Source organism: Stenella coeruleoalba (assembly GCF_951394435.1).
Source record: "Stenella coeruleoalba genome assembly, chromosome: 10".
In the NCBI taxonomy this organism is placed as follows: domain Eukaryota; kingdom Metazoa; phylum Chordata; class Mammalia; order Artiodactyla; family Delphinidae; genus Stenella; species Stenella coeruleoalba.
In genome coordinates, this window is record NC_137156.1 from 39,989,710 (window position 1) to 40,014,512 (window position 24,803).

At 58.5% G+C, this 24,803-nt stretch overlaps 3 protein-coding genes across 3 annotated transcripts in view; 2 read left to right on the forward strand and 1 right to left on the reverse strand.

The window, feature by feature from the left end:
* The window catches only part of TULP1 (TUB like protein 1), a gene marked incomplete at its 5' end in the record, with an annotated part of 13,961 nt that extends 12,102 nt beyond the window's left edge, over positions 1-1,859 (forward strand). Inside the window, one exon of the mRNA XM_079934470.1 lies at positions 1,357-1,859. Coding sequence (XP_079790596.1) covers positions 1,357-1,490 — 134 coding nt within the window. The 3' untranslated portion in view covers positions 1,491-1,859. The remainder of the gene's footprint in view (positions 1-1,356) is intronic.
* Positions 1,689-24,755, forward strand: TEAD3 (TEA domain transcription factor 3; the record flags this gene model as incomplete). The annotated part of the gene is given in 16 exon segments (XM_079934473.1): positions 1,689-1,704; positions 1,707-1,731; positions 1,733-1,872; positions 12,418-12,437; positions 12,439-12,670; positions 14,721-14,785; positions 18,724-18,786; positions 19,877-19,888; positions 20,798-20,935; positions 21,044-21,093; positions 21,679-21,740; positions 22,360-22,493; positions 22,656-22,829; positions 23,019-23,159; positions 23,238-23,390; positions 23,588-24,755. Coding segments are annotated over 16 exon segments (1,539 nt in total). The 3' UTR covers positions 23,702-24,755.
* On the reverse strand, positions 16,374-18,621 carry LOC307193040 (ATP synthase subunit f, mitochondrial-like). The gene has a single exon (XM_079934471.1). The coding sequence runs from the start codon at positions 18,355-18,357 to the stop codon at positions 18,091-18,093; it is 267 nt and encodes an 88-aa protein (XP_079790597.1). The 5' UTR covers positions 18,358-18,621; the 3' UTR covers positions 16,374-18,090.
* Positions 24,756-24,803: the final 48 nt, after the last annotated feature.

Sequence of the window (24,803 nt, forward strand, 5' to 3'; positions counted from 1 at the left end):
TGCTGAGGCTCAGAGAGGGCAGCACATTATCCAAAGTCTCTCAGCAACTCCAGGCGGTTACCCTGGCCCTCAAAATTTATTTCATAAACACTTAAACAGTGTTTATGTTTACTTAACACATGAGACTTTCTATGGACCAGGCACTGTTCTCAGGACTTCACAGATACTGAATCATTAAATCTTTTCAGGAATTCCCTGGTGGTCCAGTGGTTAGGATTCTGTGCTTTCACTGCCAAGGGCATGGGTTCAATCCCTGGTCGGGGAACTAAGATCTCCGCAAGCTGCACCGCCGAAAAAAAAAAATTAAATCTTTTCAGCAGCCCTGTGAGGAAGGTATTATTATTGTCCCTGTTTGGCAGAGGAGAAAACCGAGGCACAGCGAAGTTAAGTAACTCACACATACAGCTTGTGAGAGGCAGAGGTGGGATTAGAACCCAGGTAGTCTGGCTCCAGTGCCCAACCCCATGAGGATGGTTGCCTTTTAGGAGTAGGAAATATAAATCAAGCATTTCTATCGTTCTCTCTCCAGTGAGGTCAAAGGCCTGCCCTCGAAGAGTTAGGGAAACAAAATGTACCTTGAACACAATTAAGTAAAAATGTCCCCTGTTACAAGCCTTGGGGAGAGGTCCCCACTAGGGTGAAGGGGTTTGGATATGGAACGTTATCTCCCAAGGACTTTCCAGGTTCCCAGAATTGGTTAACATTGAGTGAGTTCCCTACCCCCACTCCATCCTAGGGATGTGCCCCCTGTGTCACCTGTCCTGAGGCCTTGAAAAACCGCTCTCCAGATCACATTTCTGGTGGAGCCTGGTCGGCCGAGGTTGGGGGTATTTTTAGCAACATCCTGTCCCTATGGATGCTGGGGGAGGTGTTGGGATTGAGGCTGGAAACCTGGGCCAGATATGGGATGGGGGCTGAGGGGACCACTGGATAAGGAGGGGAACCATGAGGCTGGTGGTCTAAGACAGGACTTGGGGTCTGGGGGTGGGAAGAAGAAGGAATGGGGCAAAGACCACAGAGGCGTTGGAAAGGAAGGATTCTAGGCTTAAGGAAGTTTGACCGGTTTCTCTAAGTGCGGGCTGGTCATATGCATAGCCCTGGGCAGCAGAAGGTAAGGCAGGGTCGCCGCCTTCAGGGGCTTACCGTGGCTGGTAAAGCTGTAGGCGAGTGGGGCTTGCTGGGCGAGATAAGAGGGTGGATGGACGGTGGGGTGAATAACTGAGAGGTGGCTAAGGACTGGGGCCCCAACGCAAGAGTGGGGGGACTTCCCTCAATGTTGAGGGCACTGTCTGCCAGGAGGGAGAACCCAAGAGGTCTCGGGCCGCCCCCCCACCCCACCCCCGTCTGTGTCCATAGCCGACTACATCGTGCTGCAGTTCGGCCGCGTGGCCGAGGACGCCTTCACCCTAGACTACCGGTACCCGCTGTGCGCCCTGCAGGCCTTCGCCATTGCCCTCTCCAGTTTCGACGGGAAGCTGGCCTGCGAGTGACCCTAGTAGTCCTCAGCGGCCGCCAGGGTTGGGGAAAGGATTCAGTTTGGAGGCTTGAACGGTCCCTTCACCAGAGTCCCCACTGAAGACTCCTCCCTTGTCGGGGGCTGACCCCGCTGTCTCCGGGTGACCTCCATCCACTGCCCAGCCTGGCACAGGCGAGGCAGGGGAGGAGCTCACACGGCGGGTCGGACGGAGATGAAGAACATCTGGAGTTGGAGCCGCACATCTGGTCGCGGAGCTAGCCTGCGCCGCTTCACCACCACCCCCGCCCGGCGCCCCAGTCACTTCCTGTCCAGGAGCAGTAGTCAGTGTTGTTTTAACCCCCTCTGGGACCGTACTAGGGCTCCAAGGAGGGGGGCGGGCTCCGAGGAGGGGGTAGGTGATGGGGAACGAAAACCGGGTACCCACATCCCCAATAAAGCTGCGTCCTAGGCCAAGAGGAGCAGTGGTTCTTCAGCGCGTGCGGAGAAAAAGGCGGCGGGAGGGGTCCGGAGCGCGGGAGAGGTCCGGAGGGCGGGCTGGAGGCCTCCCTTCCCCACCCCCCACCCCGCTCAGGCCCCGGGCGCTCCCGCGTCCCCTCCCACGCGCCCATCGTGGGTCCTACCGAAACTCGGCTGGCTCGCGATGTCGAGACGCCCCCCGCGGGGGCCCCGGAGAGCCGGGCCGAGAGGGAGGGCCCCGGAGGTCCGGGAAGAGGGGGAAAGGGAGAAATTCGAGAAACAAGCCTCTCGGGGAGAACCAGACAAACCGGGTTCGGGCAGGGCGGGCGCAGCCTCCAGGGCGGGGCCGGGTCTGGGGCCCGAGGAGTAAGGGGGCGGGCCCTCAGTCGGGAGAAGGCGCTCCGCCTCGGCCGTTCGGGACTCGGGTAGGGGGTAGGGAGACCCGAAGACCGTGCGCCCCGGCTCCGCCGGGCTCCTAGTGACGCGGCACCCCGGCCCCTGCACCGACGGGAGTCCTGCCCCCGAGGTGGGAGCTCCGCCCTCGGCCCCGCCCAGGCCGGAGCCCCAAATTCCGGCGGGGGACTGGGGAGGTAGGGTAGGGCAAGGGAGGTTAAGAGCGCCGCTCCGGCAGGCGAGGAACGGGGCGCCCAGGCGCGGAGAGGCCGGGGGTCGCCTGGGGTCCCGAAGCGTCAGGGTGGGCAGCCCAAGCGCGGTCGGGGGCGGCCCTGCGCGGCCCCGCGCGGCCCCGCCCCTCCAGGCTGGTGCCCGCCCCCCTGCGCGCCCCGCCCCCTCCTTCCCCGCAGCCCCCACCCCCAGTCCCGGCTCCTCAACACAAACTTTCCGTCCCGCTCGCTCCCTCCTCCGCGCCCGGCGCCTCCCGCTCCAGCCCGGCTCATTCCGCACATTCCGGTCAGCCCCCTCCCCAAGACCCCCCTTCCCCGGCCCCCCTCTTCGCTCCCTCGCGCCCGGCGGAGCCGCCCGGCCGGAGCGCCCCCGCGAGATCGGACCAGGTAAGCCGGGCGGACGCCGGGAGGAGGCCCTGCTGGGAGAGGTGGTTTGGTTGGTTGGTTCTGGGTTGGGGGGGCACTCGAGGGGGGCTGGTTCCCAGAGCTATTGTCCAGCCTGAGCCGGAGCCCCGGATCTGGGTGCCGGGAAGTTTAGAGGAAAGGGGGGGAAGCCCTCCGGGAAGCCCCGCCCACCCCTCCCACCCCACCCCCATCCCACCCCCCCGCGACCCGGACGAGTTGTTCGGGGGAGGTCGGGGAGACGGGAGCTTGGCTCCGGTGCCATCGCCTGGCCCAACGTCCGCCTTTGGGGTGTCGAGGTCGGGGTCTGGGGGCCCGCACGGTCTGGGGGGCCTGCCACCGGGGAGCTCCCAGTCCCGGGCCCCGCCGCCCTTTGGACTCCCAGCTGGCGCTCTCTCGGAGTCCGCTGGGCCCCAGCTCCACGCAGGCCTCGGGCCCGGCCTCCCGGCGCCCAGGCCGGCTCCTGCGCGCGGTGCCCGCAGCCGTGCCGGATCGTGGAGGGTGTCCGGCAGCAAAGCTGCGCGCCCCGGGCGTGTGCCCCCTGAGGGGCAGGAGCTTAAGTTCCCTCCAGTCTGCCGCCTGCGTCGGGGTGGAGTTTTCGGAGTTCCAGCCCTGAGCTCTGTGAGCCTGGCTCTAAAGGGGGCTGGATTTGGGGCCTTCTCTTCGCCACGCTTCCTCAGAGCCCTTGTTTAGACTTTAGAGGGTTTGAAGGCCGCTTGTCTCCTCTAACCCTAACCCCCCAACACCACCCCCACCATTGTCTGTCATGCCCTTTACTCCTGCCTGGGGAAGGAAGGCCGGGAGTGCCTGTCTGCGTCTGGTTTCCAGCTTAGCCAGGCCGCACGGCAGTGTCATGGAGACCCCACTGTGTCACCTTTCCAGGAGAGGGGCCCTGATCCAGGGCTGAGAGATTCTTTCTGAACAAGGGGGAATGAGGCGCTGGTGTAGGGCTTCTCAGGGGGCACCTCCTTCTGTGTCTTTACTCGCTCCAGGTAGAGGCAGAACCAGGTCAGGCCTGGACTTGTAGCCCAGGAGAGCAGGGGGTGGGGATGGGGGCTGGACACAGCTCAGAGGGGCTGGTGCGAGCCCACGGCGCCTCTGTATATCCGGCCTCCTGCAGCTGATTCTGTGTCCACATGTTCCACCCCAGTGCAGGGGGCCAGGGCGCCTCCTTGGCCAGAATGCTGGGGGCAGCCTGGGGTAAGGAGGGAAATCTAAAGTTGCCAAAAGTTAGAGATTTGGGGGAATTAGGTATTCCTCCCTTCCAGATTCTTGTAGCTCCTTTTCCAAGACCTCCCCCAAGCGATGCCACCACAGAACCACGTTCTGTGGTCTTTCTAGATCCCTAGGAGATAAACAGATGTATTTTCTAGGACTAGGCTATATGGTGACAGTGACTTCAGTGGCCCTGGATGCCCCCTCCTCAGAGAGAGGCTGGGATCCAATGGGAGTCTCAACCTTGTGGGCCTTCCCCCACCACCATCCCCCCAGGGAGGAACAATAATTAATGCTAATTAGCGCATTTGAGCAAGGGAAGGGCTGAGTAGGATGGTCAGTGATTGGCAGGACAGGTGTGTGTGTGTGTGTGTGTGTGTGTGTGTGTGTGTGTGTGTGTGTGTGTGTGTGTGTGTGTGTGTGTGTGTGTGTGTGAGAGACAGGGGTGTGTGTGTGTGACAGGGGTGTGTGTGTGTGACAGGGGTGTGTGTGTGTGTGTGTGTGTGTCCTGAGCCCTGCTCCTACCCTGTGTGTGTGTGTGTGTGTGTGTGTGTGTGTGTTGGGCCCTGCTCCCACCCTCACCTTGGTACATTCTGACAGTTGGGTAAATATTAAAACAAGAAGGAGACCTCTCAAACAGAGGAGGTCAAGAAATTAAGAGATCTGGCCCCAGCTGGGCCTTTAACCAGTTGTGTCATCCTGGTGGGCCTCAGTTTCCCTGTTTGGAATCCATGACTTCCCAGGTCCCTTTTCTCTGAGCTTCTCTCGGAGTCTCTGTCTCCTAATCAATCAGCCTTCCCTCTCTTCCCATCGTGGAACCTGAACCTGGTGGGGCCTGGAGAGGTGAGTGGGTGACCCAGTGGTCTAAGAAGAAGGTGAGGGCTAACCAGGGGGTGACTGAGGGCAGCTAAGCAGGTGAGAGTGGCTGAAAAGGTTACAGACAGCAGGTGTCAGGGGAGAGGGAGGCCGGTGGAGTCCAGGGAACTGCCCTGGGAGGTGGCAGTGGGGTCTGGCAAGGCGGGGCAGGGTAAATGATATTCAGAGGCCGCCTGGATGGCCGACCCCTCTCCCAGACGCCTCTAGGGGCTCAGGGTGGAAGTTGGAAGAGAGTGAAAGCTCCCAGCCCTGTCCACCTCTTCGCTCAGGAAGGGAGAGGTGCCTAGGGGCCAGCTGACAGGGAGGACAGTGGGGGAGGGAGCTGGTGGTGCCAGGCTCCAGGGAGCCAAGAGGGCTCCCAGTGCTGCAGCTTTCTGTGGAGGTGGCCAGGAGGTCGCAGTCTCTGCTTCCCACGTGGGCACTGCAGGAGCTGTGGGGTCTGAGGGGTGGCCTTGAGGGTCCAGGTCTCCCTCTGGGGCCGCCCTGGGGCCATGGCAGGAGCTCCTCTGCTCAGAGCTGGGGTGGAGGCCCTGTCCCCCGTGGCCTCGCCCTGCCCTCCCCTCCCCTCTGGTGTGCCAGCCTAGGGTGGTCTGCAGGAGAGGCCCTGCCCCTCCAGGGAGGACTCTGGCGGGGAGCGGGCTCTGCGGGTCCGCTCAGGGTCCCACAGGGGACTGGGGGCAGGAGCCAGAGAATTCTGTCGCTCTACAAATCCCAAAGCCTCGGCCCCTGAGGTTTCCTAGAGTGCTGATTGCTTCCTGTGCTCCCTGCCAGGCCCGACAGGACAGGAAGTGATAGAGGGAAACGAGAGTGCCACTGTGTGTGCCGCTAGATGTGTGTGAGAGAGAAGCCGAGTGGGACACTCTGTGTGGGTGATGCTGGGGGGGTGGATGCAGGTGGGGGGAACTGGGTAAAACCAGTTTGTGTGTGTGACTGCATGTGAGAGCAACTGTATGCAATATTGTGACTTGGTAACATTCACGTGTGAGAGAAGCTATGATATTCTCTGTGTGACTGACACTGCAGGTACAGGAGGGAAACTATGAATGATGTTCTTAGTGTGTGGCTGACGCTGCGTGTGTGTGTGTGTGTGTGTGTGGCTGTATGGGGGACCTATGTGTGTGAGGGGCCATCACATGGGGTACATTTATGAAAGACACCGTCTGCTTGACTAGCGGTGTGAGCTCACACTCGTGTCTGGATGGGATTCCAATGCCCCAGGTGTGTGAGGGACACTGCGATTGTGTGATGCTGTGTGTGTCAGAAGCAGAATGAGTGACACTCTGTGTGGCGTATGTTGCTGTTGCATGCCTATGTATGGCGCAGTGTGAACAGCAAATGAGATGACCTTGGGTTTGTAGAAACTCTGATGGTCTGTGTATGACTATATATGACACCACGTATGAGAAAAGTTGTCACAACATGGTGTACATGTGTGTGTAAGGGGGAAACCGTTGTGACACGGCGGACTATACCCAGTGCAGCAGGCGTGTGCTGAGAAGCTGTGGCAACAGCTGAGTGTGAAATCAGGCGTGTGGGTGAGACTGAGCACGAGAAAGAAACTCCGCACATGGAGGGACGGTGCTGTTTGTGGGGTGTGACTGAGACCGACTCTGTGGGTGGTCACATCTGAGATGATTTGCGACTGTGGGGGAGTGGGGGTGACATCCTTCAGGACTGTGGCATATATGGTGTGGGATGCCATGTATGATGAATTTGGGGGACTGTGACCCCAATGCATGTGGTGTCTACATGGAGGACCACAGAAAGAAAACTGTTGAAAACAAAGAAAGAATGGGACTTCCCTGGTGGTCCAGCAGTTAAGATTCCGCATTTCCAGTGCAGGGGGCACGGGTTTGATCCCTGGTCGGGGAACTAAGATCCCATGTGCTGTCAACATGGCCAAAAAAAATACAAGAAAGAAAGAAAGAATGTACTTAATGCCGCTGAAGTGTGCACTTAAAAACGATTAAAATGGTACATTTTTTATTACATATGTTTTATCACAATAAAAGAAGTTAAGAAAAAGAAATAAGGGAGATGCAGGTAACAGTGAATGTGCAGGACAGTAGCTGTGAAGAGGAGTGTGTGCGTTTGATAGAGAGGAGACGCCCAGGGAAAGCCTGTGTGTTTATAGACGACATTGACATTGTGACCTTCCTGAGGGGGCAACTGACTGAGGGACTAGTGGCAGCTCAGTGGGTGATCCAGAGTCCAAGGGGCCCTCTGACATGTTCACTGAGAGCTGTGAAACCCAGTTTCACCCCTTGGCTGCATCCCCGCCCCCTCCAGCTTGGATCCCTGGCCTTCCTGGAGTGGGATGAGATGAGACAGGACAGTCTCAGAGTGGGGGTGAAGGGAGGTGTGGGAAGTGGGCCCCTTCTTCCTGCAGGAGGTTTGAGGGCTCTGAGTCTCTTCCCTCCCTCCCTCCCTCCCTCCCTCCTACACTGCTGGAAGCAGGGGTGACAGTGAGGATGAGCCTTGGAGAGGGAAGCCTGGGGGGCTACCCTGCCCCATCTGCTCCCCGAGGAGCCCGCGCCCTAGGAGAGGGGGTGGGTGGGTGCAGAGACTGGATTCCCAAATTGGAAGCACATTAGTAAGCTGGGGAGGGCTGGGAAGCCCCCCTTCACCTCCCTCCTAGTGGGTTCTGCAAATTGCTTCCTCCTGTAAAAATCTCGACCCTGCTCCAGGGAGGAGGGTACTCCATCTCCAGCCTGGCAGGGTGTGGTCACTTGGCAGGGTCCCTCAGGGGTCCTTGGCCTGCAGGTGGGGGAGGCAGACACCATCCCCATCCCGCCTGCCCTGCTCTCCCATCCCAACCAGAGCACGGCCAGTTCTAGGGTGGGAGCCTCTGGCAGCTGGAGAACAGCTGGCCCGCTGTGGGGGTGGGTGGGGAGGAAGGAGGGAAAAGCGGAGGAGGCGGGGAGGCTCCCTTAGCCCTCATCTACCGCCTGCCCCATCCTCGCCCCCCTGGCTGGCCAGCCCAGCCCAGGTTTGGGGGCAGGGCATTCCGGATGAAACTGCTGGTTTCACTAATCTTCCCACACTTTGAGTGATGTTCTCACTCAAAGTGAGAGCACTCTGAGGGCTGAAGTCCTGCAAGAGTGGACAACTGCTGCCCGCTAGACGCAGCACAGTCACCGGGCTCAGTCCGACCTCCCCGCGGGGCTGGTGCCGGGGGAGGGGCGCCGGGTGCAGACACCTGCCTGGACTTGCCTTTTCTGCATCCCCCACCAGGCAGAAGCTCTGGGGGAGCCCAGGTTTCAAGCCCATCCCTCCCCCTACTTGAAAGGCGGTAGAGGGCTGGGTGGTCTGGAGGCTGCGGGGGCCTTGGGGGGTGAGGACCTAGGGCCTCTGCAGCAGCCCCTGCGCTGGCCTCCACCCCTGGAGCTGTCCAGCCAGTTATTCCAGCAGGTCTGGCCCCAGGGTGGGGAGTGGGCAGCAAGGTGCCCCTTATCTCCCTCAGGGCCCTGAGGCCTGCTCACCCAGCCTCCTATCTCCTACCCGGCCACCACCCAGAGGCACCTTCTGACCTCAGAAGGCCCTGGGAGAGGGGAAGCGGGTGTGTGCTGGTCAGATTGAGGGTAAAGTTAGAGCGAGAACACAGGAGGTCCTTGGGCTGTGCAATACCAGGGAGATGGGAGGTGGTCCGAGAGGAGGGCTGGGGAGTAGATGGGCCAGGAGTGGGGATGTCCTGCATGTGGCCCTGTTGTGGCTGAAACCAGCCCCCAGCCCCCAGCCCCCAGCAGTGGCTCCCCTGGTCACTCCTTCCCCCGAGGTCTGCCGCAGCCTCTGAGTCTTTCTGTCCTTGGCTCGCTCGCTCGCTCGCTCTCTTTCTTTTTCTCTCTCACCACCATCTGGTTTTCCCCTCCCTCACTGCCTGACTGTGTCTGAGTTTAGTGATTTACCCCCTTCATCTGTGTGTCTCCATCCCCTCCATCTTGGTCTCTGTCTTTCTGTCTCTGTTGGTCATAGTGACTCTCTCCCTCACTCTCTCCTCACTCCCCCCAATGTCTGTGGTTCTCACTCTCTCCAGCACTCTACCTGTTCCGTATGTCTGTCTCTCTCTGGATCTCTGTCTCTCCCTCTGGGTCTCACTCCAAGATCCCCTCTCTAGGTCTCTTTATTTTGTCTCTCACTCTGTGACTGTCCCGTCTCTTTTGTCTGTTTTCTTGTCTGTCTCCTGCTCTCTTCACCCACCCCCAGACTTGCCCACACTGTGTCCCCCTTCCTCTCCTGTCTATCCCAAGCTCCACCCTCTTTGCCTCTCACTTGGGTCTTTCTCCCCCTTCTCCCACCCCTCCTGGTGGTGCAGCCCAGCAACGCAGAGGTTCTAGACACCTGGGACAGTGTCAACGAGCAGCTGGGGGGCTGCCACCCCTGTCAACCCCACTCTGTAAAGGGCAGATAAGACCCAATGCTGGGCTGGGGCTGCCTTCCCCTGGGGCCTGCCCTCTGACCCCAGGCAGCCCCCTCCACCATGCCTGAGTCCCACATTGGCCTCAGTCCAGCCCTGCAGCTGGCTGAGGAACCCATAGCCTCCTCCCTGCCCCCAGCCTGAGTCCCAGTGGTTTGGGGTCTAAGGAGAGGAGGGTGGCCTGCTCTCACCTCTGTCCTCATCCCACAGCAGTAACTCTGGGAAAGCCAGAGCAGCCAGTGCAGACTCCTTGCACTGACCTGCTCCTGAGTGATGCGGTAGGACAGAGACCCCAGTTCAGCCCCCAGCGGGGCTCAGCTGCCCGCCTGCCATTGCCCACGGGTATGCCTCGGTCTGGGGGTACAAACATTCTTATTGGGGTGTCCGCTCGCGCACCCATGCAGCGTACTGCACACACGTGCTCCAGTACATTGCTCTGTGGGGTGGGGGTCACCTGCGGACCCCTGTGTGGGTGCCTCTCCCCGCAGGGGTGTTCCTGGAAAGTGAGTCTAGCATGTGCCTGTGAGCCAGCGGAAGGGACGGTGGTCCTGCTTCTCTCCTTGACTTGTCCTTGTGGCCGCCCCCTGGGCTCCCCTCCCCCTCACCAGCTGCCAGCAGTCCCAGCCAGGGGCCGCCGCCCCGCCCCCCCAGTCTGTCCCAGCTCCCAAGCACTGCTGTGTTCGCCATATTTGGCCACAGTGCTCCTGCGGGGGGCGGGGCGGGGCTGACATCACCCCGAGAAGGGGGGGCCACTCCCTGGATGAGGGGAGGCGGGCACAGACTTGGGGGAGGCAAGAAAGTTGCTTTGAAAAGTCTGGGGCTGCCAGGGCCCCCCATGCGCCAGGCCCCTGCTGCTCTGAGGGAGGCCTCAGGAAAAGATTTGGGGGGAAATGGATTGAGGACTCTGTTGGGAGGGGTCTTAGCTCATTGTAGTCCCTCTTCTGCCTCCCCTCTAACGCCGCCTGTGGCACTGTCAGACTTGGGGCACTGGGGTGGGGCGGTGGCTTGCCTCCCAGCTAGCTCAGTATAGGCGCCGCTGTGTCCCCCGGCATCCCACCCCTCCCCCCCACTCTTATTACAAGAACTTGCCTTCAAGGGGTTGAGGAGGGGATGGGGATGAGAATACAGCTTGCGGGAGTGAGCAGAGGGGTGTGGCCCCTCTGACCCGTCAGGAGCATGGCTTCCTCTCTCCCTGGCTGCCTTCTGGTGTGGTGGTCTTGGAGACCTCACAGGAAGGGTTACAGCGGTCTGGGGGTCCTTGAAGTTGCTCCAGCCACCTGTGCTGGGGGGGACCCTGTGGTCTGGACCCCACTGGGCATTCTCAGGTGGTTGCCATGACAACCCATGACAACCCATGCTGGGCCTCCTTTCCCTCTGCAGATGGTGGGGCTTCTTACCTTGGTTAAGAGACTGAAGCTAGATTGCCTGTGTTCAGAACCCAGCTCTAGCACTTACCAGCTGTGTGTCCTTGGGCAAATTGCTTAACCCCTCTGTTCTTTGGTTTCCTCATCTGTAAAGTAGAAGCAATAATAGTATCTACCTCATAGGTGATTGTGAGGATTAAATGAGTCAATGTGTATAAAGTCCCAGACTAGGGCCTGCCGTATGCAGGTGCTGTCATTCGTAGTAGAGTTAAATGTAAACTCTATATCCATCTGACATTCAGGCCCCCAGGCCCTCCCCATCCCATGCCACTAGCAACTGCCTTCAAGCCTTCCAAAGCAAAGAGGTGGCCCCCACAGGGAAAATCCCCACCCACTTGACAAGACCTGGAATTCTTGTTTGAGGGGAAAGAAGTCTCTTCCCCAGCTTCTGATGGGGTCTCCCACTCTCCACCCTGCGCCCCCCTTTCTCTACAGCCCAGAGCAAAGTCCTGGGGTCTAGCCATCTGGGGCTCTGGGGCTCCCAGGACCCTGATACACCTTGGACATGTGGTTCTGAGGCTGAAGGGAGCCGGGGGGTGAGCCTTAGAGCTGTGTGTGTTGGGGGACTGTTTGGGTGTGATCTGCTTTAATAACCCAGCCTGGAGTGTGCAGGGAACTCAGAGTTTACAGAGCCCTGGCCCATCCACGATGTGGGCCAGGGCAGGGGCCAGCATGTGGGTGGTTTATGGGCTGCTGTGGGGCCAGGAGGTGCAGGAACAGGAAGTGGGATGGAGGAGTGGGTGGGGTTGAGCAAGGCTGTCGGCCAGGCACCTTCTCAGCTGCTCCCTTACCAGCCAGTGTCGCTCCCGTCTCATGATTCCTGGGGCAGTTCCTGCCCTGCGTTTAGGTTCCTTGGCAGGGTTCTCATGAGTAATCTTTTGGGGAAGGCAAAACTGTACCCTTCCTGGGTCTGGGACCCTCCTCAGACCACAGCGGGTCCTTGGCAGGATTGCACTGATGCTGGGGGGGAGAATGAGGGGTGGGGGTCCCTGGTTGGGGATCCAGATGACAAGGAGGAGGAGCTGGCAGAGCGAGAGCCAAGGAGCCCCTCTGAGAGCCGTAGAAGCCCTGGGCCCTGCCCCTCGTGGTCCTTCTCTCTGCCCATCATGGTGCCTTTGGCAGCTGCATGGCCTTGTGAGCCTGTTTGCCTCATCTGAATAATGGGCATCACTCCTTGCCCTCCCTGCCTTAGTTTTGAGGATTGAATAAATATGAAAGTACTTTTTCCCCACAAAAGTACTGTGTAGGTATAAAGCATTGTTACTGTTGATCACCACCAGGCATCATGGTTGGCACTTTGTCTGATCTCATTTCATTTTAACCCTCACAACCTCAAAGGAGACCTTTCCTTCGTTTTACAGGACTGAGGCTCAGAGAGGTGAAGTAACTCATCCAAGGTCACACAGCACTGACTAAACATAACCTCTGGTTGCCTCCACCCAACCCTGGAGCACCTGCCCCAGGGGTGGAGATTGCTGTGGTCTGGGAGGACCCTGCCCTAACCCCTCTGCGTCTGCCCCCCAGGCTCAGGCTGCCCAGTGGGCTCAGGCCCAGAGCCCAGAGCCCAGAGCAACCAGCACAATAGCGTCCAACAGCTGGAATGCCAGCAGCAGCCCCGGGGAGGCCCGGGAGGATGGGCCCGAGGGCCTGGACAAGGGGCTGGACAACGATGCGGAGGGCGTGTGGAGCCCGGACATCGAGCAGAGCTTCCAGGAGGCCCTGGCCATCTACCCACCCTGCGGCCGTCGCAAGATCATCCTGTCGGACGAGGGCAAGATGTACGGTGCGTGTGGGGAGGCACAGGGACCCTGGACTGGACTTGGGGAGGCGGTCCAGCCCTCCTCACCCCTCCCTCTGCTCTCTGCCCCCTCACCCAACCGGTTTGGCGAAGTCCCGGAGGCCGCCAGCCCTCTGAGGGCGGGCGGGTCTGGGCGTGCAAGCCTGTGTGTCTGGATCCTCCTCATAAACAGGCCAGGTTTGCCCCCTCCACCTGAGCGCAGCCCACACGCCACCCCACCCCCACCCCCCCAGCCCACCCCCGATTGCCCCTCCTCTCCTCGCCCCGGCCAGCCTGGAGGTTTCGGGGTGACTCAGTGGGCCCGGGAAACTGGGTCAATCCGGTGTGTTCCAGGCTGGGCCCAGGAGAGGGTCCCTCTCCTGGGAGGACGTGGGGGAGCCCGAGGGGTGAGACCTGGGGTGGGATCCCAGCAGAGAACAGTGTTTCCCACTGGCGAGTTCCCTCCAGAGAACAGGAGGCGTGGAGAGGGGGCTGCTTCACACTGCGGGGAGGCCCACAGTGTGACAGGGCTTGCGTGGGGAAGGGCGCTGGAGAGACAAGGGGACTCCCTCACTCCTCACACCCCCTCCCAAGTCTGCTGCTCTCCTGGCCCCTCTCTTTGCCACCTTGCCCACCTCCTGCCTCCAGAAGGGAGCATCCACCCTGGTCCAGCCCTGAGAGGGCTCTCCCAGGGCTGCATTTTTGGGATAACTCAACCCTTTGGGGCCTGACTCCTTGCCAGCTCCCTCCAACCCGCCCCGACAGCCTATGGCTGGGTGAGGCAGGCCCTCAGCCTGTCCCCTCCCAGTGTCCAGCACCGGCTGGGCTGCCCCGTGTCCCCTGCCCCACAACCGTGCCACGCCCACCCCCAGCCCCAGAGCCCCACTCACGGGGCAGGCAGATGTTCCAGGGCGCCTTCCATAGGGCGGGGGCTGCCTGCCCCCACTGCTCCCTCCCAGACGGCTGGGGCAGCCCCACAGGGTATTTTTAGACAGGGCGGAGGGAGTGGGGTGGAGAGGGGCAGGCAGGAAGGGAGGAGCTGTGGGGCCAGTTCCGTCATGGAAGAGGAATCTGGAGAATGCGGTCCTTCTGGGGAGGCTATGGGGTTGGGGGGCAGGGGGCCTGAATTTGGGGGTAAGAAGCCTACACGCTGAGGATGCTAACACATGCTTCACTGTGCGTCCCAAGCACCCCCTTTAAAGGGCCAAGCCCCCTGGATGCCGGCCAGCCTCTGGGCCCCCAGAGGGTCCCTGGTGCTGAGCAGAGCCCCCCACCCCAAGTTTGATGGGCTGCACTCTCTCACAGGGAGGGACAGACACTGGTAACCAGTGACATGGGGGTGACAGGTTCAAGGACACAGTGACATGCTCAGTGACACATCTTGACCCAGGCTGTCAGTGTAGGAGACGTGTTGGAGACCATCTGGTCCTTCCTGCCCGTTTCACCAGAGAAGGGCAGGGACTTGTCCAGGGTCTCCTGGTGGCAAGGACAGCTAGGACAGGAACCCAGGCCAGAGTTCTTACAGACACACACAGGTATGCATGCCCAGACATCTCTCTCTCTCTCTCTCTTTTTCTCGCGCGCGCGCTCACACACACACACACACACACACACACACACACACACACACACACACACACACACACACACACACACACACACACACACACACACGAGCCCTTACCCTCGGAGGTTTGGAGCTGGTGACAGCACGGAGAGGAAGGAAGCACTGCGGGGGGCTGGGAGTGAGGGGCCCAGCTGTCCTGCAGCCCTTCGGCCACACCTGCCCCTGTCTGTCTCGCAGGGAAACCTGTCAAGCCGCCTGACATTGTTCCACCTCCTGCTCTGCTGGTGGGGGGAGCTCTGGGACTTCCCCACCATCCTTCACCCACCCCGCTTGTGCCCCTTAGGTGGGGTGGAGCGAAGAGAGTGGGGAGAGAAAACAAGAGCAGCATGTGTGGGAGGGGCCTGGTGTATTTCCAGCTGGTGGGGGGGTCTCCAGCCACCAGGGGTCCCCTTTGACCACTCCCCATTTTTTCCTCTCACCCCAATCTAGGCCGAAATGAGTTGATCGCACGGTATATTAAATTGAGGACGGGAAAGACTCGGACAAGAAAACAGGTAAAAGATAATTTATGCTGCGACCCCTCTGCCCGCACACACACCCCTGCCTCTGTCAGTCCCTCCCAGGCCGAGCTGTCCCATTGCCCTGCCTGCCTCCTCAGAGCTGCCCCCTTGCCCAACCCACTTCCCTAGCTCCCTGACCGGGGCTTGAACCCATGCCACCTGCATTGGGAGCGAGGAGTCTTCACCACTGCACCGCCAGGGAAGTCCCCACTGTCCTTTCTGACCCCCGTCCCAGACCTGTGATCCAGCGACCACAGATACGCCCCAGTGGGCAAATGTGGCAGCTGCATGTCACTGCCCTGAGTGGCTCGCTGACCAGTCAGGGAGACAGGCAGTTGGACAGGTGAGGGCAGAGCAGGGCAGCATGGCTGAGATCGGAGCATGTACTGTCAGACAAGCATTGAACCCGGACCAGGGAGGGGAAGGGAGGGGGGAGGGCTAGGAAGGCTTCCTGGAGGAGATGACACTCAAGATGTATTTTTAAGAAGGAAGAGGATTTAGCCAGGCAGGAAAAAGGGAGAGGATTCTTCCAGGCTGAGGAAGTTGGCTATACAAATAGTAATTGTAAGCCCATTCAGAGCTGACTTTGTATTAATTTATTTAGTCCTCATAGCAACCTTATGAAGTAGGTACAGTAATTATCTCCATTTTACAGGTGAGGAAACCGAGGCACAGGGAAGTTAAGTAACTTCCTAAGGTCACTCTGCGGGTAGGTGGTGGATCCAGGATTCAACCCACTGGGCAGGAAAGAGCCTTCCGTTAGCAGTGTGGTGTGTGGAGGGAGGGGTGGGAAAAGCCGAGGGCTGTGAGAGATTGAGCTGGAGGCCAGAGGGACAGGTTTTCCTGGGGGCAACTGGGGGCCTTGGAAGGGAATAGATCAGGGTGTGGCACGTGGCAGCTGTCAAGGCATCTTGTCTCCGGAACACCCAAGGCAGTGGATAGAGAGGACCAGGCCAAGGCAGGGACCTAGGTCAGCAGCGGTGGCCTGGGCAGCGGCAATGGTGAGGGTAGTGGTGGTAGGGACGGAAGAAACTGGTGATTTGGGAGATGATTGGGTGGCGGGAGAGAGGCAGGCTCTAAGCAGGGACCTGGAGAACCGAGGCCAGCTCTGGCCCTCAGCCCCCCAAACCTCCCTCTTTGGTTGGGGTTTGAGCCTTGCACCCACCCCCGAGATCCTCACTGTCTTAAAGGAAGGTTCTGGGTCCACGCACCCAATGCGGGAGTAGAAATGCTCCCTCGTTGTTCAGGCCTTTATTAACCACTCTCCCTGGGCCAGTTCATGTACAGCATTTATTGACTTAGCAAATCATTGAGCTACTGCTATGTTCTCGGTACAAGGGATCCGGCGAGGAACTGGACGGACAAGGGCCCAGTTCCCTGGAGCCTGGGGCCACAGGAGGAATACTGGCTGATCAGCCCTGGGGTTCAAATACCTTGCTCCTATACCTGCGGGCAGGGGGTGCCTCATCTCCAGCCTCTGTTCCTCAGCCATTCAATAGCTGATATGTAGAACAGAGTGTATTTGTATAAGAATGTGCCGCTGCTGTTGCTATTATTATTACTGTAGTTATAAACAGAAAGCCATCCCAGGCACAGGAGGAGGGCACTGTCCCAGCGTGTCCTGCTTCACCCAAAAGACATGTTCATAGGAACCTGTTTGTCAGAGTTGGAAGGGGCCCAGGGATCTTTAAGCGAGGCCCAGGGAGGGTAGCAGAGCCTCTTAATTCTGGGTCCAGCATCATACCTGCTCCTGGCCAGGTATCCCGAGAAGGCTGGCTGTACGTTAACATTTTACAAATGAGCTGTCGGCAAGCTCAGGATTTTTAAAACCTCTGGCCTTTGTCATTTTGCAAGGGTGGCACTCCTCTAACTTTATTCTGTATTAGAACTCTGATGTCTGATATCTCCTTAAAGGGGGTTCCTTCCTATGGTTGTGAGAACAAGGCATGTCTTTATGTGTCGCAAAGAGCAGCCCGCTGACATGCACGGTTTTTTGGTTGTTTTCATTTTACTCTCTGTTGAAAAAAAATGCCATTTTCATTTTTTTTTACAGATACGTACAGCAATTAATAGCAAGTGCAGTGCCTCCTTATTGAAAACGCAGCTAAATATTACATTAGGATTAAGTCCCATGTGACTTTCAGCTGTCACAGAGTTGACCATTTGGAGATAGTTCTCTGGGCTAAGGGTATATTGGTGGTGGCCAAGTGGGCTGTGGAGTCAGGCCACCTGGGTTCATCTGTGTGACCTTGGATAAGTTGCTTAACCTCTCTGTGCTTTGGTTTCATCATCTGTAAACTGGGAATAATATTAGTACCGACTTCTTAGCATTGCTGTAAAGGTCAGAGGAGTTGGTACATGTAAAGTGCTGGGAACAATAGTAGCTGTGCTCGGTAAACGTCAGTTATTGTCATGACGTGAAGTGATCGGGAATCTTGCCAGACATAGGTCTGAATCCTAGGCACCATGAGATGGCATGAGAAGCACCCGCCTAGGTTCTAACCAAGCAGCAGGGGGCTGCCTAGCATCGCGTACATAGTAACTTTTAGTCCATGATTAAAAAGAAAAGAAACTGTTTCTTTATGGAGATAAAAACAACTTGCAAAGAAAGCCAACAGCAATTGCTGATAATGAAAGTGTGAAGCAGCTTAGAGGATCCACCTGTTCCCTCATGCTTGTTTCATGGGGAAAACAGTGACACTTAGGTTCTCTGAGGCTGAGGGCCAGATCCTTGACAATGCCAAGGTCTGTTGTGCAAGCCCAGGGCGCACACATCCAGACCGTGACTAGCTCAGGTCTGCCAGGACAGGGAGGCTTCAGGGAGGAGGGGCTGGAGAAGAAATGCAGTTAAAAGCACATACTGTGTGCATAGAGATAGTGTACACTGCCATGTATTAGTCCGAGGAGAAGGAATGTGTACTGGGGGAGGAAGCTGCAGGAGTCAGACCAGGCCAGGTTTCATAGGCCGGCAAGCTGGTGGGGTTCTCAGGAGGATTTAGGCAGTGGTACAGGGGAGACCTTTTGTGAAGGATTTTGGGCTTGATGTATAATCTGGTGGCCAGCAGGAGCATTATGGCCATGGCTAGCCTCTGTGATGCCAATTAGAAAAAAAAGTGTCTCCTCTGAGGACACCAGTGAGAAAAAGGCACCCCTTTTTGGAAGAATACAAAGATGCTCTTCCTCTGTTGTTTACCAGTCATCTTTTATTGGGTGTTAATTCTCAATTAGGATATGAAAGGATTCAGGGCTGCTGGGCAAAGGTCAGGAATGCAGAGTGTGCCCTTCACACCGGGCCCTCTTCAGTGGTACTTGCGTGGCCACTCGTGTTCGAACTCCTTGTAAGAACAGCAGTAGTTGAAAAGCATGTAAGCTGCCAGCACCGTAGAAAGCCCAGCGAAGCTCCCTTTCTTCACACTGACATACTTATTGTAATACTGGTAGTAACCTCTTTGAAATGCTCCAGCAATGCCTTTAGGGGTGAAATCCTGCGTCAGTATCCAGCTTGGCAGCTCCCCTATTTTGACATCCAGGAGCTTCTCTTCCTTCAGTGGTATGACTGATGCCATTTTGGATTCCTGGGTCTCTCTTCCTCCACTTTAGATGCAGTCGTGCACCAGGGCACATAGCTTGGCCAGCAGAGCTTGGGCTGGATTTTAGCCCTCACTGGGCCAGGTGCGCTTATGCAGTGAACAACCTGTACAACTGTACATGGTGCTCCTGAAAGCCACGGTAGGCCCTTGATCAAGACAGGGCCAAAAGAGGGCAGAATTGGCAGGGCCAAGGTGTGTCTGCCCACAGGGGCCCCACGGTTGCCCCTCTTACATTTGGTCCCAGAGATGAGGGCTGGGATGCTCCTTGCCCGTGGCTACCCTGTGCTATGCCTCCTCACTGTCTGTGTTTTCCTCTCTGGCTGGGCGCGGGGCGGCCCCTAGGTGTCCAGCCACATACAGGTTCTAGCTCGGAAGAAGGTGCGGGAGTACCAGGTTGGCATCAAGGTACGTTGGGCGCCTGACTGGGGCCTCCAGCCCTTCCTCGGCCTCTCACTCACGGCGCCAATACCACTTTCTCTGCACGGCTCAGGCCTCTGCCTTGGCTGGCTCTCTGGCCGCACTGTGCCTCTTTTCTGGCTGAAACTCTGTTCTTGCCTCTTCTGTTCTTTCTGTTCTTTTTCTCTTTCTCTCTCTCTCTCTCTCTACAGGTCTCTAGCCACTTGCAGGTTCTAGCCAGGCGGAAATCTCGGGAGATTCAGTCCAAGCTGAAGGTATGGGGTCCCCTGCCACTTGGCCTGGCCCTGCCCAGGCCTGATGCTGCTCTCTGACCCCAGCCCGGGACAGGGAAGGGGCTGAGGAGCTATGGGGGGCAGCAGGGGGGTCTCAGAAAGACAAGCAGCAGACGAAGCCCATTTGCCACTTCAGGCTACACAGGGTCAGAGCCCCTGGAGAGTAAGCAGGAACCCAAGGGGACAGCCAGCCCTACAGCGAGGGAGAGGAAGACTACCTGGGGGCCACTAAGGCCCACCTCTCTTCTTCTCCATTTTCCTTTTCTCCTTCCTCCTAACTGCTGCTTGCTAATTGCATGGGGACTCCAGGTGGGCAGGGAGGAGACACTGGTGGGGACTGGCGGGCATGGCCATTCCTTGTTGGACGCTCAATCCTGGCTGCTCTGTGGCTGAGGATCTCAGAGCCTTGGGTTCATGGCCCTGGCCCAGGTCAAGGCCCCTGTAGGCTGCATCTTCTTCTCCCTGCCCACAAATGCCCAGCAGACTGGGCCTCCCGCCCCAGTCCCCACGCCTAAAGTGCAGTACACGTGGACAGACCCAAGGGGCCCCAGCTTGGTCCACCATCTGGATCTCCAGCCCCTCTGCCCTCATCCTACCCTTTCCAGGGAACCCCCAGCTGGCACGCACTCCCTCTAGGTGGCAGTGGGGCTGGGGGAGGGTCCACAGCTACCTCTGAGCTTCCCTGCGCTTCTCAGGAACTGAGAGCCAGGTGGGCATTGAGAGGAGGATGATGAAATGACATGTCCCTCCATCCCATCTGGCCCTCCTCTGTGTCTCTTCTAATCCATTCTCCTTCTCTTCCACAGGCCATGAACCTGGTAAGTAGCACTGCCCCTCCCCGGGGGGTGGGGGGCAATGGAGGGGAGAGCACCTAATATAGGATTTTCAAATTATGGATTGTGAAATCAATATAATAGGCTTGCAAACAGCATTTTTTAAAAAATGCATTATAGGGACTTCCCTGGTGGTCCAGTGGTAAAGAATCTGCCTTACAGTGCAGGGGACGTGGGTTCGATCCATGGTCAGGGAACTAAGATCCCACATGCTGCGGGGCAACTAAGCCCACGCGCAACAACTACTGAGCTCGCACGCCTCAACTAGAGAGCCCGTGTGCCACAAATTACAGAGCCCGCGCGCTCTGGAGCCCGCACATCACGACTACAGAGCGCACACGCTCTGGAGCCCATGCACCACAAGTAAAGAAGAGAAAACCCGCGCGCCACAACTAGAGGGAAGCCTGTGTGCCACAACTAAAGACCTGATGTGGCCGAAAATAAACAAAAATAAATAAATAATAAATCTTTGAAAAAATGGATTATAGTGGTTCTCAAACTTTCGCTTGCATCAGAATCACCTGGAGGGCTTATGAAGTCGGATTTCTCGGCCTCACCCTCAGAGTTTCAGATTCAGTAGGTCTGGGCTAGGGCCTGAGAATTTGATTTCTAACAAGCTTCCAGGTGATGCTGGTGCTGCTGGTCCGTGGACCATACTTTGAGAACCACTGATGAAACAGAAAATATGAGAGTGCGTGACACACAAAATAAGCAAAATAAGGAGAACTGTTTTGGCTTATACTGGGTTATGGAGTAAAATAATTTCTTATTGTGGATTGTGATCAGAGGGGTGATGTACACTTAGGAGACAGGGCCTGGGGGGAGGCCCCTGAGGCAAGCCCCTGTCTTGTCTCTGGCCTGGCCTGGGCCTCACAAGGCTTCTCCCCTCCTCAGGACCAGGTCTCCAAGGACAAAGCCCTCCAGAGCATGGCGTCCATGTCCTCTGCCCAGATTGTCTCAGCCAGCGTCCTACAGAACAAGTTCAGCCCACCCTCCCCTCTGCCCCAGGCCGTCTTCTCCACTTCCTCTCGGGTACAGGGGTCCTGGGAAGTGGGACTGGGGTGAAGGAGTGCCTTTAGGGTGGGCCGGGGTTGGGGTCCTGGATACTGAGGGACCCTGGGCTTCTTCCCATCTCTGCAGTTCTGGAGCAGCCCCCCTCTCCTGGGACAGCAGCCTGGACCCTCTCAGGAGTGAGTATGGTGGCATTTCCTTCCCACACCCTCTTCTTTCCCCTGGCAGCCACTCTGGACTTCCCCTCCCATCTGGGTTCCAGCAGCAGCTGAGCAAAGTCTTCGTTCAAAAATAGAGGGTTGGAGAGTGCCAGTTAAGAGAGCTAATGCATCTGTCTGTTCATTCATGTGTTTGTTCATTCATCAACCACTTGTCATCCATCTTACAATTATTTTTCACTCAGTTAATCTCTGAGTCAGTCTTTCATTCAACAAGTCAGGTAGTCAAGTATTCTCAGCTCCTTCAACTCTAAGATGACTTTCTTCCTAAGACATGCCCTCAGTTTAATGAACAGCTCTGCAGGGTGGGTTTGAAATGCTGCATTAAGTGTGCACATCAGTTGTGAGATGCAGGCAGACTTCATAAAGTTAAGACGTGAAGAAAACAAAAAGCTTACGAGTTAGCTGGTCAGCATGTATTTCTGGGCCTCCACAGGAAGGCCTGGTGGCTTCCTATGTGGGATCCCAGATGAGACCCACGTGACTGGGCCAGGCGGAAAGTGGGGAAGGGGTGACCCTCTAACCAGCCCATGCTCCTGTCTGCAGCATCAAGCCCTTTGCACAGCCAGCCTACCCCGTCCAGCCACCCCTGCCGCCGACGCTCAGCAGTAAGTTCCCTGCACAAGGCAGCCACCACCTCTCCCTCCCTCAGCAGCTGCACCTCTGCTCAGAAGAGCTGGGGCCAGACTTGTATGTGTGTGTGCGCGCGCTGTACATGCGCGCGGGCTGGGAGGGAGGAGTGGCTGGCATCTGTAGGGGATTGGGACAGGCCAGGAATAGCCCCCTTACCTTTTACAATGTTGCTTCCACAACTCTGCTACAAGTACACACCACCAAAGGTGTCACATTGATATGTGTATGTATATATAATTCCTTCAAGGGAAATACACTGAAATCTTCAGAGTTTTACTTTCGTTAGGAGTTAGGATTCTGGGTAATTTTTATTTTTACGTTTTTCACTTGTCTATATTTTCTGTTTGGACACACATTAATGGTGACATGAGGGAAAATCCACTGATGTACATTACTAGGGCCACCACACACGGTGCTGCAGGCTGTGCACTGCACAAGGACACCTGGCAGGGGAGTCAAAATCCAGCCTGTGTTCCCGTCCAAAAGGGGCACCATTCTCCAGCTCGCACACAGGCTCTGTGCGGGGGTGGGGAGCGGCTCTGTGTGTAGCCGCACACGCGCCCGTGCAGACGAGGGTCCGTCTCGTCCTCCCAGGTTATGAGCCCCTGGCCCCGCTCCCCTCAGCTGCTGCCTCTGTGCCTGTGTGGCAGGACCGCACCATCGCCTCCTCCCGGCTGCGGCTCCTCGAATATTCCGCCTTCATGGAGGTGCAGCGCGACCCTGACACGGTAACGTAGGGGGTGGGGCAGGGTCTGTGCGGTCCAGGGCCACAGCTCAGGGTCACGGGGTTGGGAGGCCATAGGGCAGGTCTGTTCCCTTGCAGCCCCCCGCTCCCCCTGGGCCTGCACTCTCTCGAGCTCTCCTGACCCTGTACTGGGCCCTCCCCACAGTACAGCAAACACCTGTTTGTGCACATCGGCCAGACGAATCCCGCCTTCTCAGACCCGCCCCTGGAGGCAGTGGATGTGCGTCAGATCTACGACAAGTTTCCCGAGAAGAAGGGTGGCCTGAAGGAGCTCTATGAGAAGGGGCCCCCTAACGCCTTCTTCCTCGTCAAGTTCTGGGTGAGCTGCCCTGGTCCCTCTCTGCTCCCAAGGGTCCCCCCAGATGTGCGATGCACCCAGGCCTACCCTACCGACCCCCTCTCCCCGGCCCTGTGGGCACTGTGTGGGCTATGTATGCCCCCAGCCCCAGGGCGGGACGCCTCCCTGGGCCTGGGACAGCACCTTAGGCCGCCCCGCCCCCTCCTCCAGGCCGACCTCAACAGCACCATCCAGGAGGGCCCGGGCGCCTTCTACGGGGTCAGCTCCCAGTACAGCTCGGCCGACAGCATGACCATCAGCGTCTCCACCAAGGTGTGCTCCTTTGGCAAGCAGGTGGTGGAGAAGGTGGAGGTGAGTGGGGGCCCAGGGGGCGGGGGGCGGGGGCTGGGGGCGGGCCAGCCGAGCGACGCCTGACCCCGGCTCCCGCAGACCGAGTACGCCAGGCTGGAGAACGGGCGCTTCGTGTACCGCATCCACCGCTCGCCCATGTGCGAGTACATGATCAACTTCATCCACAAGCTCAAGCACCTGCCCGAAAAGTACATGATGAACAGCGTCCTGGAGAACTTCACCATCCTGCAGGTGTGGAGGCGGCGGGGGGAGAGGGCGGCGGGGGGGTCATGGGAGCACCCCAGGCACAGGGGCCTCGAAGCAGGGGTGGCCAGACCCATTCCTCAGAGGAGGAGACCGAGCCCCAGAAAGGAGAAGGCTCTGCTCAGCCCGCACGCCCCATGGCCCTGTGCCACCTGACCTCCCGCATCTTCCTACCCGGCCCCCAGGTGGTCACGAGCCGGGACTCCCAGGAGACCTTGCTCGTCATTGCTTTCGTCTTTGAAGTCTCCACCAGCGAGCACGGGGCCCAGCACCACGTCTACAAACTCGTCAAAGACTAGGGTGCCCTCCGCCCCCACCATCACAATCCAGGACGAGCATCTTCTCCACACACCTGCCTGGCACCCCTAGGGGTCCAGGATTGAGGACTCATCCACCTGCCAGGCCTCAGGCCCAGGACCCAGGAGGCCTCCCCATCTACCCTGCACACACACTCCCTGCCACTGTTCTGCGCTTTAACTGAGGGAGAAGAGAGGAGAGCTCAGCGGTGGGGCAGCCTGGCGGTTACGCTGACCACCATACCCAGCTCTGCCCAGCCTCGAAAGACTGGGAGGACACCTTTGAGCCCAGGCACCCATGGCCGCTGGCCCCTCACGGGACTGTGATGGGCGGGTGAGGGCAGAATGGAGACCAAGGGAACCGGAGTGCAGAGGCCCCAGAAGGGGAGTGTTGAGTTGGGGTCAAGTTGAGAAGAAGAAAGAGGAGCCCACACTTTCTGTGCGCCTGCTGTGTGCCAGGCCTCGTGCAGGCCCCCAAGTGCCTTGTGCCATCCTCAGACCCTGCACGGCAAGCGTGGGGCTCGCTATCTCAGTGGAGGGACCTGTGGGAGGGGTGGGTGGAGTTGGAGTCCTCCCCCGGCGCTGCCTGTCCCTAGAGCCCAGGTTTATGCTACCTCCCTGGAGTGGGGGCTGGCCACGGGGGCAGGAGGGAGGGTCTGCACTGAGGGGCCAGCCGGCTGGATTGGGGGCCTGAACAGACCACCTCCTTCCAGAGCACGGGGGACTCCTGTGCGGCCCTCAGAGCTGCCTGACCCAGGTCCAGTCCCGAGCCACCCAGCAGCCTCCCGATGGGCGAAGGCTTCCAGGGGCAGGCCCAGGCCTGAAGCAGGCTGGAGGGTCAGGTGGGAGGATGAAGCCCCAGCCCCTGGGCAGGCCACTGGCCCAGGGACAAGGGGTAGCGGAAAAGTTTGGCATTTTCTCTTGCCTAAGACTTGCGTCTGGTGGTGAACCCTCGGGGGGCACCTGTCCCTTCTGTTTTCCCCACTTCAGTCTCTCCGGCCTGGAGCAGCAGCTCCCCACACCCCGTTCTGGGATTGAAGGTTAACCCTTCCCAGCCCCTTCTCAATACCCAGGCTCCTCGGCCCCCAGCCCCGTCCTCCCGCTG